Source organism: Mytilus edulis, chromosome 4, assembly GCF_963676685.1.
Source record: "Mytilus edulis chromosome 4, xbMytEdul2.2, whole genome shotgun sequence".
NCBI lineage: Eukaryota > Metazoa > Mollusca > Bivalvia > Mytilida > Mytilidae > Mytilus > Mytilus edulis.
Genome location: NC_092347.1, coordinates 37207912 through 37225839, shown reverse-complemented (window position 1 = coordinate 37225839; position 17928 = coordinate 37207912). Strand labels below are relative to the sequence as shown.

The following is a 17928-nucleotide window of genomic DNA, read 5'->3' as shown; positions in this document are numbered from 1 at the left end:
ATTTATTGCGTTGAGGCCTGGACTGAGTCGGGTGTGTCTATTCTGTGTTGGTCTTTGCATTATGTATTCGGGTTTTGTTTTTTGTTTTCTGTTATTAGTTAATACTTCAGTGTCATTATGTATATCTTTAATATTCATTTGATAAAATTTACTGTTTGCAATAGCATTAATTTTTCTAAATAATAAGGATGTTCTTATCCCAAGCATAAAAACATAGACGTATTTGACACAACCTTGTTCAACTTTTGATCTTCAGTGCTGTACAACTTTGTACTTTTTTTTCACTTTCGATCTTGTATATCTGGGCATCACTGGTGAGTCTTGTGTGGACGAGGCGCGTTTTTGGCGTATTGAATTTTAAACCTGATGCTTTTTGTTATCTATTAATCATGTGTTTCTTTGTTTAATACGTTCTCCTATTTATTTGTATTGTAGTCCTGTAATATTATGTTGTCATTTCAATGTTATATTAAACATTGCTATTAAAGTGTGAGGTTTGGCATGCCACAAAACCGGGTTCAACCAACCATTTTTTCCTTTAAAAATGTCCTGTACCAAGTCAGGAATATGGCCATTGTTATATTATTGTTCGTTTCTCTGTGTGTTACATTTTAACGTTGCGTCGTTTGCTTTCTCTCATTTTTTTTAGTGTAAATGCACATTGCGATAAATTCATGTATTTTGTTTTGATGTTATATTTGTTATTCTCGTGGGATTTGATGCTTGGTCCGTTTCTGTGTGTGTTACATTTTAGTGTTGTGTCGTTGTTCTCCTCTTATATTTAATGCGTTTCCCTCGGTTTTAGTTTGTTGCCCCGATTTTGTTTTTTGTCCATGGATTTATGAGTTTTGAACAGTGGTATACTACTGTTGCCTTTATTTAGGTCGCTGTTGACGTAAAGCAAGCAATAATCAATCGATCAGCATAACTCCAATCCCTTATTATCTTTCATTTATGTTTGCATATTTGATAATCTTTTTTTGTTGTTATATAGGTTTTGTTGTTTTGCTATGGTTCTATGAAACATTTTAAATTATTTATTGAAAGTGCATTTCAAATCGCATGATATTGACGAGTTTTCAGTTTCCTTTTCGTTGGTGCACTAAAGATTACTAGTTTTGAAATCAAAAAGCCTTTCCATAACAAATATTCATCTTCAATAATCAAAAGTCGTCTTAGACCTCTTGAAGGGAGAAACCTTATTTGGCATTTCATTTCTAAGGAATAGGAAAACCAAAAATCACACACTCCACACATGAACTTATCAATTTTTAAATAGTGTATGTCAAGATTGATTAAGAAATGTATTCTACGAATCATTTAGTGCCTTAGCTCAAAGATTTGACGTTTGAATCAATGATTAACACAGCATTGGGTCCCAAAATGTTGTCGTCGAACTACCTATAATAATTGAAAAAAAATAGATACACATTTAAAATTAAAACCGCGGAATTGTAAAGCGTTCTTAACGTTGTTCGTTTGTTGCACCATTATTCGTTTGTTTGGTTTTGCGTTTCTAGAAACTTTCGTTTGTTCTGTTTTCAAATTGAATGCAGACTCATAACTCTTGAAAGTCAATTACTGCAAGTTAAAAAAAATCTACGTTACAATTTCGTTGTGCTCTTTCCGTATATTACTGTCTTTAATCCCATTCAAAAGCTTTCATTTGTCATATCCCTCAATTTTATTCTCGATTATTTTTTTTAATTAGTGCCTTTGTTTATTGACATTTCCCATGAGTCCACTGTTAATCGAAAGTTTTGAACAGGTGGATAATTTTAGTAAGAGGTCAGAATTGTGGTGGATCTTAATTTTGAAATTATGTGAAATCTACGGATTGCAGATTTTTTGATAGCTTGAAATCTTTTATGTTTGGTTACCTTATAATTTATTGTTTGCCTTATCTCTTTTGATTTAAATGTCCCCTCCTCATATATTACAATTCTATTACACTGATATATTCCAGACGTATTCCGTTTTGTTTATATGTGTATCAATTCTGACGTCAGGCGACTAACAAAACATAAATATTACCAGCATAAATATGTACAAAAATACTTCTTATTAATTACAGTATGGGATGAGACCAGTTTTATGGGCAGCCTGGTTTGGTCATTTGGAAGCTATGAAGCTTTTAATCAACAGCGGTGCTACCCCCAGATGTACTAATAAGGTACGATCTACGTATAAAATTACTTTATTTTATATATTTTTTTGTGTTTAAATATGCATGCTTACGTCAATTTACTAGTAAACAAAATTATTGTATAGCGGAAAAAAACCAGTCTGTCTGCTGAAGATTTAAATAGCTGAAAATTGACATAGAAAAATTAGTTTTGACGTAATACACATATAATATATACAATATAATTAGGTCAATGCGCTATATATAATTAAGTACAGAAAATAAAACAAATAAAACATTATTAAGTACATTTCACACGAAATATCGTAATCTTGTTAAACATTATTTTGACATCAGCTTACACTTTCAAATATTTTAAGTATATGAATACGTCAATAAAACATCAACCAAACGATACAAAATAAACCTCCAGAAACAACACAGTTAAGTTTGAAAGTAAATTAGGACTTTATTTTGAGAGTAAGAGGTTTATGTCATATTGGAAGTTTAAACTGATTATTCCTCTACGAAAATACTTTTATGATCTAACAGTTTTTATTTTGATGACATTGTTTACGACCGTTTTTTCCAAATTTATTATGTACAATGTCATTTTTATGGTCTTCATAGAATGGTAATATATTATCAAATTCTTATTTTGTCATTGAGTGTCATCAATATAAATAAAAAGCAAACGTGGATAGGATAAATAGAGATAAAACACTTAGAAATAAAAGACGGACAACAGCATGATAACACACAGGGAAAAAACACAACGTACAAGTAACGTACAAACATCAGTCCAAAAACACTACACAAAAAACTAAAAATGATAAGGGTGATCTCAGGTGACTTCAATAGTTAGAGACCATAATCGTTTAGAACAATTGTGAATAATCTCACTAGAAATGAGGAATCTGTATTGTGCTAATTTTTGTTTATTACTGTTAATTTAATATTGTACTTCTAGCAAGGCATGGGAATTCTTCATTGTGCTGCACAGAACAGTCACGTCCATATCATGAATTTTATATTTGAATCTCTGGAAGACTTTAAAGTTGACGAAATGGAAAAGGTAACGCAATAACATTTTTATTAGATTACAATAGAGTAGGGATTGCGTTCATTATTTATTTCGAAACTAATTTATTTGATATTCAGATAATGCTTATGCAATCGGAAAACACAATGTGAATTTTAATTCATGCAAAATGAATGCTTTTGTTTTGTAATAATGAAAACCAAACATATACCAAACTATTTTATTTTTTTTAATAATAAATATTTATGATAATTTTCGATAAGCTCCGATAATGATAAATGAGGTTTAAAGGGGCACTAGCTACGATATATAAAAAAAATAATTATGATTTTTTTTAGATCAATCATTAATCAAATTGGAATAATGAAATAATAATTTGCTTTTAGCAATCAATTTCCTTTAATTTTGTTGAAATAAGCGATTAAACATAATTTTTGACTGATTCACTTGCAAGTGAAAACGTCATCATTATTCTAACCGGTATTCATGTGAACTTCAAGTTAACCCCTAGCTAGAGATTGACAACGCATGCATTGTACGTGTACTGGTTATTTAAAGAAAAAGAATGTCAACAATGAAAGTGAAACTACGGTAAATCATTTGATTACTAATTCGATGCACATAAAATCATTCTTATATGGTTAAAAACAATGAGAAACATCTATTTTTAATCTATAAAATAAAATCAAACAGACCTATAAAAATGCAATTGCACGTGTTGGTTTAATCTATTCGTGTCTTTATTTTTGTTTACATCGCTTATATGGTCATCTGAGGTCAAATCGATAGTTAATTAGATGGCGTCTGGACTAAAATACACACGAAACGAACCTATATATTATCTACCCCATGCTCTGTAAACGGTTTATTTTAGACTTTTGATAGTTTGGATAAATGTTTTACATTGTTATAAACCAAATATGAGAATTTGAGTCAAATCGGTTACAATGAATTTGGCAGCTAGTGCCCCTTTAAAACAACCCCTAATTTCAAATTATATCCAAGCCAGGAAGACTCGAATATGATTTTATATTTATTTTACAGTCAGACAGAACTGCATTATTTTTAGCTGCAGAAGAAGGACACATAGAATCTGTCATGAGACTGATTGACATGCGTTGTGATGTCACAATAAGAGATAAGGTAATTTAAGTACTCAGGGTTTGTCTTTCTAAAGCAATACAAAATACTAGTACTCTATAGATTACAAAAAACATCGCACTTAAAGTGAAAATTCATAAAAGGAAAACTGAAACGTTTCCAAACAAAAGAAATAATGAAGATACAACATATTCCTGACCTAGTCATGATTGTGAGGTTTAAAGTGAAGTTTAAAGTGGAATACATGTACTCCTCTTTTACATAGAATGTTTGACCTTGTCGTCCAGCAATACAATAGTATGACATAGATTTAGCGGAACATCATTAAAAGTAGAAATTACATTACAGTGGATGCAGTTATTCACGTTTTTCTACTATTAACTATCATTTTGAATTGAATCGGTCATTGTGATTTAAACAAATCCTTAAATACGGGACAATAGTTGACAAAGGTATCAAGCTTATAATTTGATACACCAAACGTGCGTTTTGTCTACATAAGACTCATAAGTGATTCTCAGATCAAAATTGTTAGAAGTCAAAAAAGTATATGTTGAAGGGCATTGAGAACTCAAAAAACTATATGTGGAAGAGTATTGAGAACCCAAATTTTCATAAAATGGTGCCAAATACGGCTAAGGGATATGAAAATCCTAATTATTTTGATTATTCCATACTTTTTCAAACAGAATTTATAGAAGAGGGACGAAAGATACCAAAGGGACAGTCAAACTCATAAATCTAAAACAAACTGACAACGCCATGGCAAAAATGAAAAAGACAAACAGAAAAACAATAGTACACATGACACAACATAGAAAACTAAAGAATAACCAACACGAACCCATATGAGGTCAAAATACAATATTTATAAAGTTATTCTTAGCCTTCATTTATTTTTAAACTTTATCTTCTACGGTAAATTTTGCCAAATGTGTGAAAAGTATCGAATTTACTTCAAGCAAAATGTCTGAAAAGTATCGAATTTTCTGCAAGCAAAATGTCTGAAAAGTATCGAATTGACAATGTAACAACATAATCCCTCAACCAGAAATTAATATTTTTAGTTTCATTGATTAATTGTTATCGGAGCAATGTTTAGCTTCAGATTTTTTTTAAAGACATTTTGAGATAAACAATAACCGTTTGAAACATCAATTTATATAGAAGTCAAAATCGATATTAAAAAAACAAAAACACATAATTAAAAGATACCCAGTGGAATTGAATTAATTAGATTGTAGGACCGTTTCTATCAGTAAAAATATAATCAGTAAGATATATAAGCAAAAAGAAAAAAGATTAAAAAAATCCCGCTTATACGTTACCTTTTTGTTTTGATGATCTTTAACATTGGGTTTGTTAAGTTTTATAAAAATTGGTGTCTAGTGTATCTCTTTTAAATTATTATTATATTAAAAACACTGCTCTCATTCAATAAACAATCTATCATAAATAGCCCCCTCTTATCCGATTTTCATGGCGGATATGCAGTTTTCGTTTTTGAAATTTGTGAAGGGTCTCTTGAGATGAGCCAATTACAATTTAGAAAATTTAACCAGCCTGACAACAAAATCACAGGTGTATTTAAATATTTTAGGAAGGTGAAACAGCTGTACATGTTGCAGCTAGGAAAGGTCACCACCACGTGGTTAAAAGACTTCTAATGATTGGTGCTTTAGTAGATGACAGAGATGTTGTGAGTAGATACTTATACTCTATCAAAACAAGAAATTAATCATCACTTTTGTTAAGTACTGATAGAGATTAGAAAAGGGGATTCAGGGACCGTAGCATTCAGCCTAACCTACTGATGTTTAGAGTTGTAATAATGTTTATTTGTGTTTTATAGAGAATACAAGACTCTATATTTTTATATGTCCTTAACATAATTTTGTCAATTAAACATTTGAATCAAGGTTTTTATGTGATGCTTTTAAAAAAAATACATTTGTAAATAAACTGTCTTGTCCTGTGTTTATCCCCTGCTACTGAAATATTTCAACTTTTGTCGTATATATAAACGGATACCAACGTTGTTCCCTGACATATTCCAATTGTTAAGAGCTTAATAGATCATGTGTTGAACACCTATCGTATGCACATCTTCAATAACGGTCACTCTCTAACATAAGGGATTATAATTTTATTCATGACCGAATATCATTTTATGCATAATTGTAATTATTATTTTTCTCTCTAGATAATTGTCAAGGTAAAAGTAATAACACAACACCATCTTATGACAATAAATTCTTTATAAATTCATATAATTGTATTTGTCATACCGTGCAAGAAAAATACCGGATATAAAGAATAGCCTTATTCATCTAGACTCAGCTTTGCCTTAGACAATCGGAATGTTTTTTTAATAATCCATATTTTATCAACGGGTCATTTTAGAAAGGTTGATTTAAATCATGTCAGTATTAAAACTCTGACTAAGTTGTTCATGATACCATCAATCCACTATCATTGGTTTCAGTCCACTGCTAGCAAATAAAAAATAAAAACCCGCTCTTAAGCATTGGTAATATTTGTACAGTTTTGTAAAATAAAGCACAGAACAAACTATGCTATTAAAGCAACTAAAACCAATATTTTCTTATAAAAACCTTATTTTCCTATGTTTCGCAGATATTTCGAATGCTCATTATTTTCTCACTTATTTTGCATAAACAATCACCAGCAGCAGAAGATATACCTATTATTTTAGTATTTTCTATCTTATAGTTTATTCAATTATTTTTAAAGTACATACATCACACAGTCTTGGTTTAATTGCATTCCTAACTTAGCTATATATTTCAAAAGAAGACAATCTTAGTGATTTTACTGTAAATAAATGAACTGTCAAGTTCTATCACCGTTGTAAAGTAAAATACCCTGTGGACCTCCATAAATCTAACAGACTATTAAAAGAATTGCGGAAGTTAGTTGAAATGGTGTGATACTTTTCAAGTAATCAAGCTGCTGGTACCTGTAGCTATAAACACCAGCAATAAAATGATGCCATGCTAGCTGTAAAAAAATTTCACCGAAAAGGAACAGCCTTTATTTAAATACAGTTAACTGATACCAAAATTTCATCGAATTAATCCATGGACGTTTTGTAAAAGTTACCTCTCCTTAAATATTTGGTGTGAACGGATTGTTGCTAAATCTCAAAACCGTAAGTTGTTAGGAACTATGAACTTTTGATACATAACCTTGAAGTTGAGCTCAAAGTCAAATGTCAAGATTAAGATCTAGATTTTGACCTTTACTTTTTATAAGTTAATCTGAAACCAGTGAAAAGAGGAAACAGGGTTAGTGCACATTTTTGGCACATTGAGGCAATTGATAATCTCGTCAGCAATTCATTATGAAAATCAAAATGTTTAATCTGATGTGCTCAGGCGTGACGAAACAAAAATTTTGCAGGATGGTTCGATTAAAAACAATGTTGAAATAATGTTTAAAAAATATAAAATCCTTTTTGACTTAATATTTAAGCCTTCTTAGATTTGTTTTATGTTTATGTTTATGTTCTTAGGATGGTAAAACCGCCTTACATGTAGCAGCAGATAATGGCCATGCAGACGTTGTTGACGTATTATTGGAATTTAATGCTGGTGCTGACACAGAAACAATAGTATGTATAGATTAGTTGAAATGAGTTGGAATATGTTAGCTGCATTTAAAGTGAATAATTTTATTCTTCTAGAAATTAACGATAACAATATAGAAAAACAAACTATTCTTATACAGAAAAAAAATGCATCTATATAGATAAGGCAACACTTGAGTAGATTTGAATAGTATGCCCATCCAGAGTTCTTGTTTTTATTTTTAATTTCTAAATATTTTTAAAAAAACATTGAAAGATACTGAGGAGACATTCAAACTTATAAGTCATACACAAACTGACAACGCCATATCTTTAATGTATGTGTTTCCTTTTGGAATCGTCCGCCTATTTTGTAATTGCAGACATGCATACAATCGATGATAAAGAACAGTTTTCCTATTTTACATAAATATTATGTTCTCTCAGTCCCTAATATGTGCATACCTTAATGCATATATTGTAACACGAAATTTGTGATTTTTCAGAAAGGAATGACCCCATTACATTTTGCAGCAACAAATGGCCACGACGAAGTAGTTATGACCATAATAAAAAATGGTGCTTATATTGACGCTCAGAATTTTGTAAGTATAACTGAACTTATCATAGATACCAGGATTGAAATTTTGTACGCCAGACACAAGTTCCAACAGTGGCACTAGAATCAAAGAGTTAAAAAGGCCAAGCACGACGTTAAATAGGATAGTTTGACACATAAATTGACACTCAACAGAAATCGTCGTTGTATTTCTTCATATTCTTTATGGTTTGTATATGAATCATATAAAAAAGATTCTTAAAAGGTATTTTAAACCGATACAAATTATTTTATATCTAGATATTAAGAAAAATAAAATCTCCTTCACTTGTACTTTAAAGTGTACGTGATGTGTAAAATATAAAATAAATCTATAAAATATAAAACAAAAGTAGAGCAACTCATTCTCCTTGTTTCCGCCATTTGTCATTGTCTATCTTCATAGTTTCTAGCAAACATATTGATAGATCGATATCAATGATAATTGTTCTCTGTGGTAAAGTTTTGTATGAAGACCAATTACCTTGTCATTAATGATATATCTTCTTTTCATATTCTTGAATACAGCACATTTCCTTAATTGGTTCAAACTTTGTATTTATCAAAATATTTTTTTTAAATCGTATACAGTGGTACTCGTGTTTGGAATTTTTTTTAAAAATATATTCACTTTAAAAATTAAAACTTCTGGTATTGCAATTTCTAACATTTCAAAGTAACACTATACGTTAAAGGGTTTTTTCAAAATTTTTGCTTAAATTTGTATGTTATTTATTTCATTAGCAAGGAAACACTGCATTACATTTGGCAACTTTAGGAAATTCCCGCCACATTATAGAAATATTGATCCAAGCTAACTGTGACATCAACATAGCTAACAATGTAAGTATGTCAAGGACAAAGTGGACGAATCTGAAACTATGCCTCTGACAAGAGAAAATCGTTAATTGTTCGTACATCATTTAATTACAGTATACATTATAGAGAACTGGAGTCAAATTTACGACGAAAATTAGATCAACGTCACTGATATGACATTTACAACGTTACAAGTTTAGATATATACAGACGTTCTTAAATGAGACTAACATAGCAAGATTTATTAGAAATATAGAGTAATGTCTTGGGTATCACTTACTTGACTTATTGAATTGATAAAATAAGAAACACAGCAATATCACCGAAATCTTTTTTGATGAAATAACTTACATACTTTGAACCATAAGTTATGACATTAAAAAAACGTTGACCTAAGGAAATAAGTCTGCATGCTAAATGGCGCCTGCACAAAAAAAAGTTAACATTTATTTAGTTTTGTTTAACTTATTTACCAGAGTACCTTAATGTGTATCAGATACTTTTAAAAGAGGGACAATCAAACCCATAGATTGAAAAGAAACTGACAACGCCATGGCTAAAAATAAAAAGACAAACAGACAAATAATAGTACAGATGACACAACATAGTAACTTTATTAGTATACATACCGTTTTTACTTGTTAGCGATTTTAAGTAGTATATTTTTTACCGCGATAACAACAAAAACGATACATAAAGTAATGGAGAAAAAAGATTAATACACTGTATGGCATGGCATTAATCCTGACCGAATGCGTACACTAATAGTTCGACTTACATATTAGATAATTGGATGAATACGCTAATTTACAGCTAGGTAAACCATAGTAGTAAATGAATAGGAAATAGTCTCAGTTTCCACAATCTACCTAACCACATATGGATATGATTTAATCAACCCAGCTGTGGTATTTTCCATTGGTAGTCGAATATTCAGTTCGTAGCATTGTTTTTAGAAATTGATTTCTGGTCAATATTATGAATCAATTATGTATCATAATATCAGGTAATACATTCTTTTTCTGTCTTCACAGCGACAGCAAACTGCAATACACGTAGCTGTAGAAAATGGGTTTCAGGAATCTGTTGAAGTATTATTGGCTGGTGGTGCTAATCTTTCCCGTCGTGAAAAGGTAATTTTAATCGTATGTATGAATGTCTGAAATAAAAAACAAATGATGAGATAAAGTAATACTCAATTACAATGGTAATCCTTTTCCAAATGTTATTGGTGTTGAATAAGCACGTTTAAAATAAAAATGAATTCAACCAAATAGCAACTGTAAACAGGGTCATATTTAAAATATTGTCTCGATAATGCTGATGAATGTACATACAATTGATAAGTAGTATGTCAAAGCAATTGGAATCTTAGACAAACTACTTATTCAAAACGAATTATAAACGAATTTAGATATGACTGTAAAAAATCATCAATAAAAATGCAGCTTTCAACCAATTCATAGTTTGGTGTCAGATAAAAAGTTCCGAATTTCAAACAAATAGACAAGAAATGAAAAATCATAATCCAGTATTAATAGATTAAAGTACAAGACAAGTCCAGGGCAGACTTTTTAGAACTTAAATTACTGTCACATATAGTCCCATATGAGCATCCTCCGCAACATGCATAAAAAAGAGCAACATACAATCAATCATTTTAATATTAGTACACGAAAGAAATAAAAACTAAAATGTATAAATTTTTACTGAATATTTCTTCTTCAATTTAAAGCTAGGAAAAACACCGCTACAACTGGCATCTAGAGGAAGTTTTGTTGCGATTGTAGATATGATAATCAAAGCTGAAAGATACTATGCAGTTACAAGGGTAAGCTTTTGATTTTTAAATATTTGAAGAAAATATTGAAAATTGAATGTGAGCATTCTTTGTTTGCATAGTGTTCTTATAGAGTCTTCAGTTATAGCTAATATTCTAACACTTCTTAAATAAGAAAAAAATTCAAGTTGTGATTAGAAATTTTCAAAATGACTTTTAACAAAATGGAAATTTAATTGAATTTTGTTAAACTTTTTATGTTTACCTAGTTCGTTACATACTTCATATAATTATATGGCTGTTTGTTTAAAACCCTATGCTGCGATAAAAACTTTATTTTGCAAAAAGGTCCATTCCAGAATTCGACAATATTTGGTATCAGTCCCGACTTTTATGTTTCATTGTATTTATCAGGTGCATCATCGTTCTCTCTCTTCCTCAAAGAGTATAATGTCCAAATGTATCACAAGCCGCTGTAAGCTATATTCTATGTTGACAGGAATTATCATTTATATGTCATAAATATAAATTATTGTTTACAAAACTTTGTGTTTTTTTTGAAATACTAAATATATTTGCGAGGTAAATCTTACCTTTGTTTTGCAACAACTCTTCGAATTTTGGGTTCTCAATGCACTTCAACTTTGTACTTTATTTGACTGATGAGTCTATTCTAGAAAAAAGTAAAATCACAAAACTACTGAACTCAGAGGAAAATCTAATCGGAAAGTCCATAAACACACCAAAAACAAATGGACAAGAACTGTCATATTCTTGACTTGGTACATGCATTTTCAAATGTAGAAAATGGTGGATTAAACCTAGTTTTATAGCGCTAAACCTCTCACTTTGATGACAGTCTCATCAAATTCCGTTATATTTACTATGATGAGTGAAAGTAAATAGACACAATAAATAAAAATAGTCAAAATATTTGAATACTAGACGAGAAGCGCGTCTGGCGTATACAGTTTTTAAGTTTGGTTTCTTAAACGAGACGAGTTTATGCATAATGAACATTTTAAAAATATTTGACTGCACAACATTTCAGATCATTTCATCATTGAACGAAATTCTTCTTTTAAGATTGTATGCAAACTATATTTTTGCTAAGTTATTAAGTTATAAAAAAGGCCAATATCTATAGAAAGATCTGCATTCAAGACAAGAATGGGCATTTAACTCTGTATACTAGGTCCTTTGTCTATATTTGCTTTAATTTCTTTTTTTAAGTATGATCGATCTTAAAAAATATTTTACATAAAAATATTTATTTCTCGAGAACATGATAAACGGTAGGTAACTCTAGTTCAAAAAATGATTTTCTGGAAAGAACATTTGAATATAACAACACTTAACCTTATACCAGACTGGTATCTGCTTTTTCTTCTCTTAATATTTCCTTTGTGGTTTTTTTCCCTGTCAATTCAGAGATATTACAAATTTGAATGTTTTCGTTGCTACATGTATAGCAGAACGAAAGCTATTGTTTGAACTAGGCATGCTGAATTCTTATCAGAGTTGACCAGGATAACATTTTTCCCCTCTCGAATGACGGTGGTTCTCTCATAGTACCCCGGCTTCTTCTGCCAATATAAACTGACTGTCCCAACACGGAAAATAGAACTGAAAATCGCATAAAACGTTAAAAAACCTAATCAATCAAGCAAGCAAGCAATCAAAACGCTCTTTATTACCAACAATTTATACGTCAGTGTTGTCTAAAACCGTGTGTCGGTGTCACAACAAATTAGCGATATCGGGTGTTTAATGTTGTGTCGTTGTTCTCCTCTTATATTTAATGCGTTTCCCTCAGTTTTAGTTTGTTACCCCGATTTTGTTTTTTGTCCATAGATTTACGAGTTTTGAACAGCGGTATACTACTGTTGCCTTTATTTATTCACAACATATTAGCGATATCGGGTTTTAAAATCTTTTGATACAAGTGGAGTCGTCTGTTCTATATTACGATTTGTGTTCTCTAAAGACATGTTGAGTATGGCAGATGATGCACGCATGGCATAACATTAACAATGTTGACGCACATGATCTCGTTCCTTTGGAGCCAATGTAACTTGTTACTTTTATTTGTCTTTTCTTTATCGATGAACGAGATTTTGACATTTGTAAACTAATGTCGGCTTACATTGTTTGTTTTTACTATCAGAAATGTATTTGCTATGATCACCATGAAGGGTACTACTACCTTTTTTTAAATATTCATCTTTTACCCATTTTTGTGGGTTTTGTTCTTCATTTTATCAAAAAAAAATGTTTCTAAACATTAATTAGATCTGACACTTTAAGTTTCGATTTCCCTAAATTCTATTTAAACTAAGTAACTATTTATAAGAATTGCACGTATTCTTAAAAGGAACACAACGAATGATCTGTTATGAGTAAATTATATAAAACAACATGTCTAAAATGTTCATCGGCATGCGGGCGAGTAAACTGTCCCATTTTTCACATAATTGTGATTTTCGTTTTAAACCATACCTGAAGGACAAAACAAAACACAACAAACTACCTAGGCATAAATTGTATAAGGATCATATAGTAAAGTGCCTGTTCAGTAAACATATAGAATTCATGTTTATGTTCATTTAATTTAGATTACTAAACTTTAAAGAGGTGAATAAACTTAAATAACAGTCATGGTACTTTAAAATCATATCCTTACAGGAATACATGGAACAGGAGTTGGACTATGTTGACCCACACCAGTACCTTAGGACACCAAAACATCCATCATCAACGCAAATGAAAGACATTTTATGGAAACTTGCTACAAAACAATTAAAACCAGGCGACTGGAAAAAATTGGCCGTTCACTGGAAGTTCACTTCAGATCATATAAGATGTATTGAACACCAGTACACTGGTATGTCTTTAAATAATAATGGTACCGCAAATGACACAGTTAGGTTCATGATTTTTAAAGTGTATGCATACATGAAAATATAAACACATTGTGTCTCATCAGTGTATGCATAATTTCAAAGCATGTTGAACCATTTCTTTTAATGCTACGGTGTTATGTATCTTGTCCGGGTCATGTTTTTTTTTTTATTGTTGACCCCTTATTTTATATCTTAAGTTATTTTCTTTAAAAGTGCACAAGTTTTGATGAAAAATTGTTGTAAAAATCAAGAAAATGTATAGAAGACAAAAAAATATGAAAAAACATTTTATGATGTTCAGGTTTTTGATATCAAATTAGTTAAACAATAACTTGTATATAATCCATAAAAGCACTAATCAGTTGAATTAAAACCAACTATACAATTCATTAATTTGAGAATAAAACAAAAAACAATAAACAATGTACGTAAACTTGTTCAGAATATGCTGCTTGAATTGATAAATACTTTGCAATTGTTTCCCTTACATATCAACCCTACTACGTTTATAGAAAATACTGGCGTTTAGGCTTTGTACATATCTAGAAGGAAATAAATACTCCCCACTGGTACTGATTCATTTTTTGTGTTTGGTCACTTTTAAATATTCACTTTCAATGATTTCTGAATACTGTCAGACAAGTACGAGGTTTAGCGCTATAAAATCAGGTTCAATCCACCATTTTCTACATTTATAAATGCCTGTACCAAGTCGAGAATATGACAGTTGTTGTCCATTCGTTTGATGTGTTTTGTCATTTGATATTGCCATGTGATTAGGGACTTTCCGATTGAATTTTCCTCGGAGTTCAGTATTTTTGTGATTTTACTTTTTAATCTATCTTTACGGACAATGTGTATTTATTCTGTAATATGAATTTAATCCAGATCTGACATGGGTCTACGCCAAAGTCCATTTATATACTAGTAAAAAAAGTTATACAATAAAAAATATCTTTTGTCGATTGATTTTTTCCCCTTATAAATCTAATCTATCATTCAAATAGGTACAAATAGTCACAGAGAGCATGGTTTTCGACTTTTAATGATTTGGCTTCATGGAGTGCGGAAAGATGAAAACGTAATCAAACTTTTATTTGAAGCATTAGTCGCCATAGATCGCCGTGGTTTAGCTGGTAAGTCGAGACACTTGTATCTCATCTTCACTAAAAATCAAGATATCAGTGATTTATAGGAATGATAATATTTAACCAAACAAAAACTGGATATAAATATCCTTTGATATATTAAATTCATTTGAAGTTGTATGCGTTAATGATAATGTGGAAGAAAGTTGTTTGAATAGTATCCTTAAAGCATGTATAAAAATATATCTTGTTATTATCTTGGTAAAATTTCTATATGTAGCAGATGTCAAACCTTATTTGAATGCTGATCACTCTATCGGGGTTCATATTCAAAACTATTAAACCTACTTTTAATTCCAGAGGCACATGAGAAGTATACTGCATTTTTTCTTACTGCAATAGCTTGATTGCCACTTGTAATTTTTTCCATCTGATGAGTTAAGCCTTTTTCAACTGATTTTTATAGTTCGTTCGTATTGTTATACCACTGTCCCAGGTTAGAAGAGGGTTGGGATCCCGCTTACATGTTTAACCCCGCCACATTATGTATGTATGTGCCTGTCCCAACTCAGGAGCCTGTAATTCAGTGGTTGTCGTCTGTTTATGTGCTACCTTTTTGTTTTCGTCCTTTTTTAAAAAATAAATAAGGCCGTTAGTTTTCTCGTTTGAATTGCTCATTGTTGAAGGCCGTACGGTGACCATTCTGTGTCATTTTGGTCTCTTGTGGACAGTTATCTTCTCATTGGCAATCATACCACATTTTTTTTAATTTAATAACTGTATGCTTGACAAATTTCATTTTATTTTATACCCCGATCATCGAGTTTCCAGTTTTCATGATTTAAACCTGAATTTTCGCTTGTAGATATTAAACTGTGGGTTTAAGTTTATTAGCGTCCATATATAAATATGGAATAGTTTATACATGCTTTATCTTAATATTAACTCTGTGATACACTTCTGATATAATTTTTTGAAATATAATTATATACAACTATTAGATTTGCGATATTTAAGAAAGACATTTTCACTATTTCTTTAGACTATAATACTTTTATACTCTCTTTCTTCCTTGAAGAAACGGGTTTGAATTGATTATTTATTAACATTTATTTTCAGAACAAATGCGTGGAAAATCTGAAGCTCGATCACCGAAAGTATGTATGGGAAAGATGTGTGCCATGTGTTGACTTAAACGAGGAAGGATGTCAACGTAGACACTTTTGCAATAGGCCAAATGATATTACTTTAAAGTGATTACGAAAAAAGTTCATCAGAACATCACCATTATAACGTACATACATAAGACAAAGGTCTCATTTGAAATTACGGATGCTTAGTTAAATTGATCTCAGCTTATACATTTTAATATCATTTGAGTTATGAAAGAAAACTTGCATAATATCATCAACATGCCTAAACTTCTAGTCATCTGTTTTAATTATTTGTCTTTTGTTTAAAAGACTAAACAAAATTTTATTCATTAATTAATTTGTTCACATTTTATGAATGTTTAAAATGTGAATGTTGGTGCATTATCAAGATAAAGTGTAAAAGAATTTTCCTTTATAAGGAAGATTTCTGTATTTTATCATATAATTTATCGAATGTGTTTTACTTATGACTATATAAACTTTTATATTTATACTTATTGATTTTAGTTGAGATATAGGGTAAGATAATACAATTTTAAACAAGACCTGTTTGCACTATATGTTCTGCTTTACCTCGTTTTATTAATTTCACTGCCATTGTACGCAAACAATCCATTTTACTAACCTTGAAGAATTATCTATGATTTCTAATTCCCTCATCTGATAACACTTGTTTGCAGTATTCACCTCAAGAAAAACAGAAGTATTTTTATACAAAGACCTCCCTTAAAACTAACTAGATGATGTAAAGAACAACGTTTAAGGTGGTATGGGTGTTTTTTGCCATCTTGGATTGTAAAAAAATCCAGAGAATCTAAGGTCCAGATTTGCAATCAAGTTAGCATAATTTGATGCAGGAATGCAGATAACTTATGTGACTTGCATTTAAAAGAAAATTTTTATAAGATTATAACTTATAAATATTAATATTCTTACAAGTGTTGATTATTTCAGCTTGATTTTAAGATTGGTATTTTAATGGGAGGCGACTCTGAAAAAGTGCATTTCCTGAAGGAATCTACATGGAATTTTGCTATTTTGTAATTTAGCTGGAAAATGCACGGTGACCCTTTCTTTTTCTTTGATATTCAACAAAATATTCTAAAATCTCTCTTTTTATTGTAGAATTCTATCATTTAGTTTAGCTTCTAATCACATAATCATTTTTATTATGTTTTTTTAACATCTATCAATATTTACTACGTTTTGGCAAAGTATAAACAAACTCTATCATTTTTAATTTAGACTCCCATACCACCTTTAGTGCCCATCATTGGAACAATGTCTGCACTTAAATGCGCCTAAACCACTTATGTAACCACACGGAGAAAGAATTAATGCCAATAAACAATATTCCTATTTCAACTTGTCTAGTGGACGGTATTCACCTATCAGTGGTGTAAAAATGCTAGTTGAACAAGAAATTTATATGACATATATTTTCGTTAGCATGGGTTGTCACGAGGCTATGGAGTAATAATGTTTCTCAAGCAAAACCCAGTATGTACACTCCGATATATCTCAATTGCAATGATATCATTGAAAATGATTCATTACTTTTGGAATTGCCTTGATTTCAAATTAACTTATTCCCGTATCTCCTTTATCTTGAGCTGCATGTTTACAATTATTTCAATAATTCATACAAAAAAGAGATAAAAAAAGGTAGTAAGAAAAAGACCGCATAACACAACGATCACATCGACCACCCGAGCTCTTCAAATATCAA

The 17928-nt window shown here is 30.5% G+C and overlaps 1 protein-coding gene across 5 annotated transcripts in view; it reads left to right on the top strand.

The window, feature by feature from the left end:
* LOC139519629 (ankyrin repeat and death domain-containing protein 1A-like) overlaps positions 1-16768 on the top strand; it is an 87318-nt gene extending 70550 nt beyond the window's left edge. For all 5 annotated transcript variants that reach the window (XM_071311829.1, XM_071311825.1, XM_071311826.1 and 2 more), the window contains 12 exons: positions 2075-2173; positions 3096-3200; positions 4212-4310; positions 5869-5967; positions 7804-7902; positions 8364-8462; positions 9200-9298; positions 10309-10407; positions 11010-11105; positions 13740-13938; positions 14965-15093; positions 16165-16768. In XM_071311829.1, the coding sequence (XP_071167930.1) occupies positions 2075-2173; positions 3096-3200; positions 4212-4310; positions 5869-5967; positions 7804-7902; positions 8364-8462; positions 9200-9298; positions 10309-10407; positions 11010-11105; positions 13740-13938; positions 14965-15093; positions 16165-16235 (1293 nt within the window). In that variant the 3' untranslated portion in view covers positions 16236-16768. The remainder of the gene's footprint in view (positions 1-2074; positions 2174-3095; positions 3201-4211; positions 4311-5868; positions 5968-7803; positions 7903-8363; positions 8463-9199; positions 9299-10308; positions 10408-11009; positions 11106-13739; positions 13939-14964; positions 15094-16164) is intronic.
* The last annotated feature ends 1160 nt before the right edge of the window (positions 16769-17928 follow it).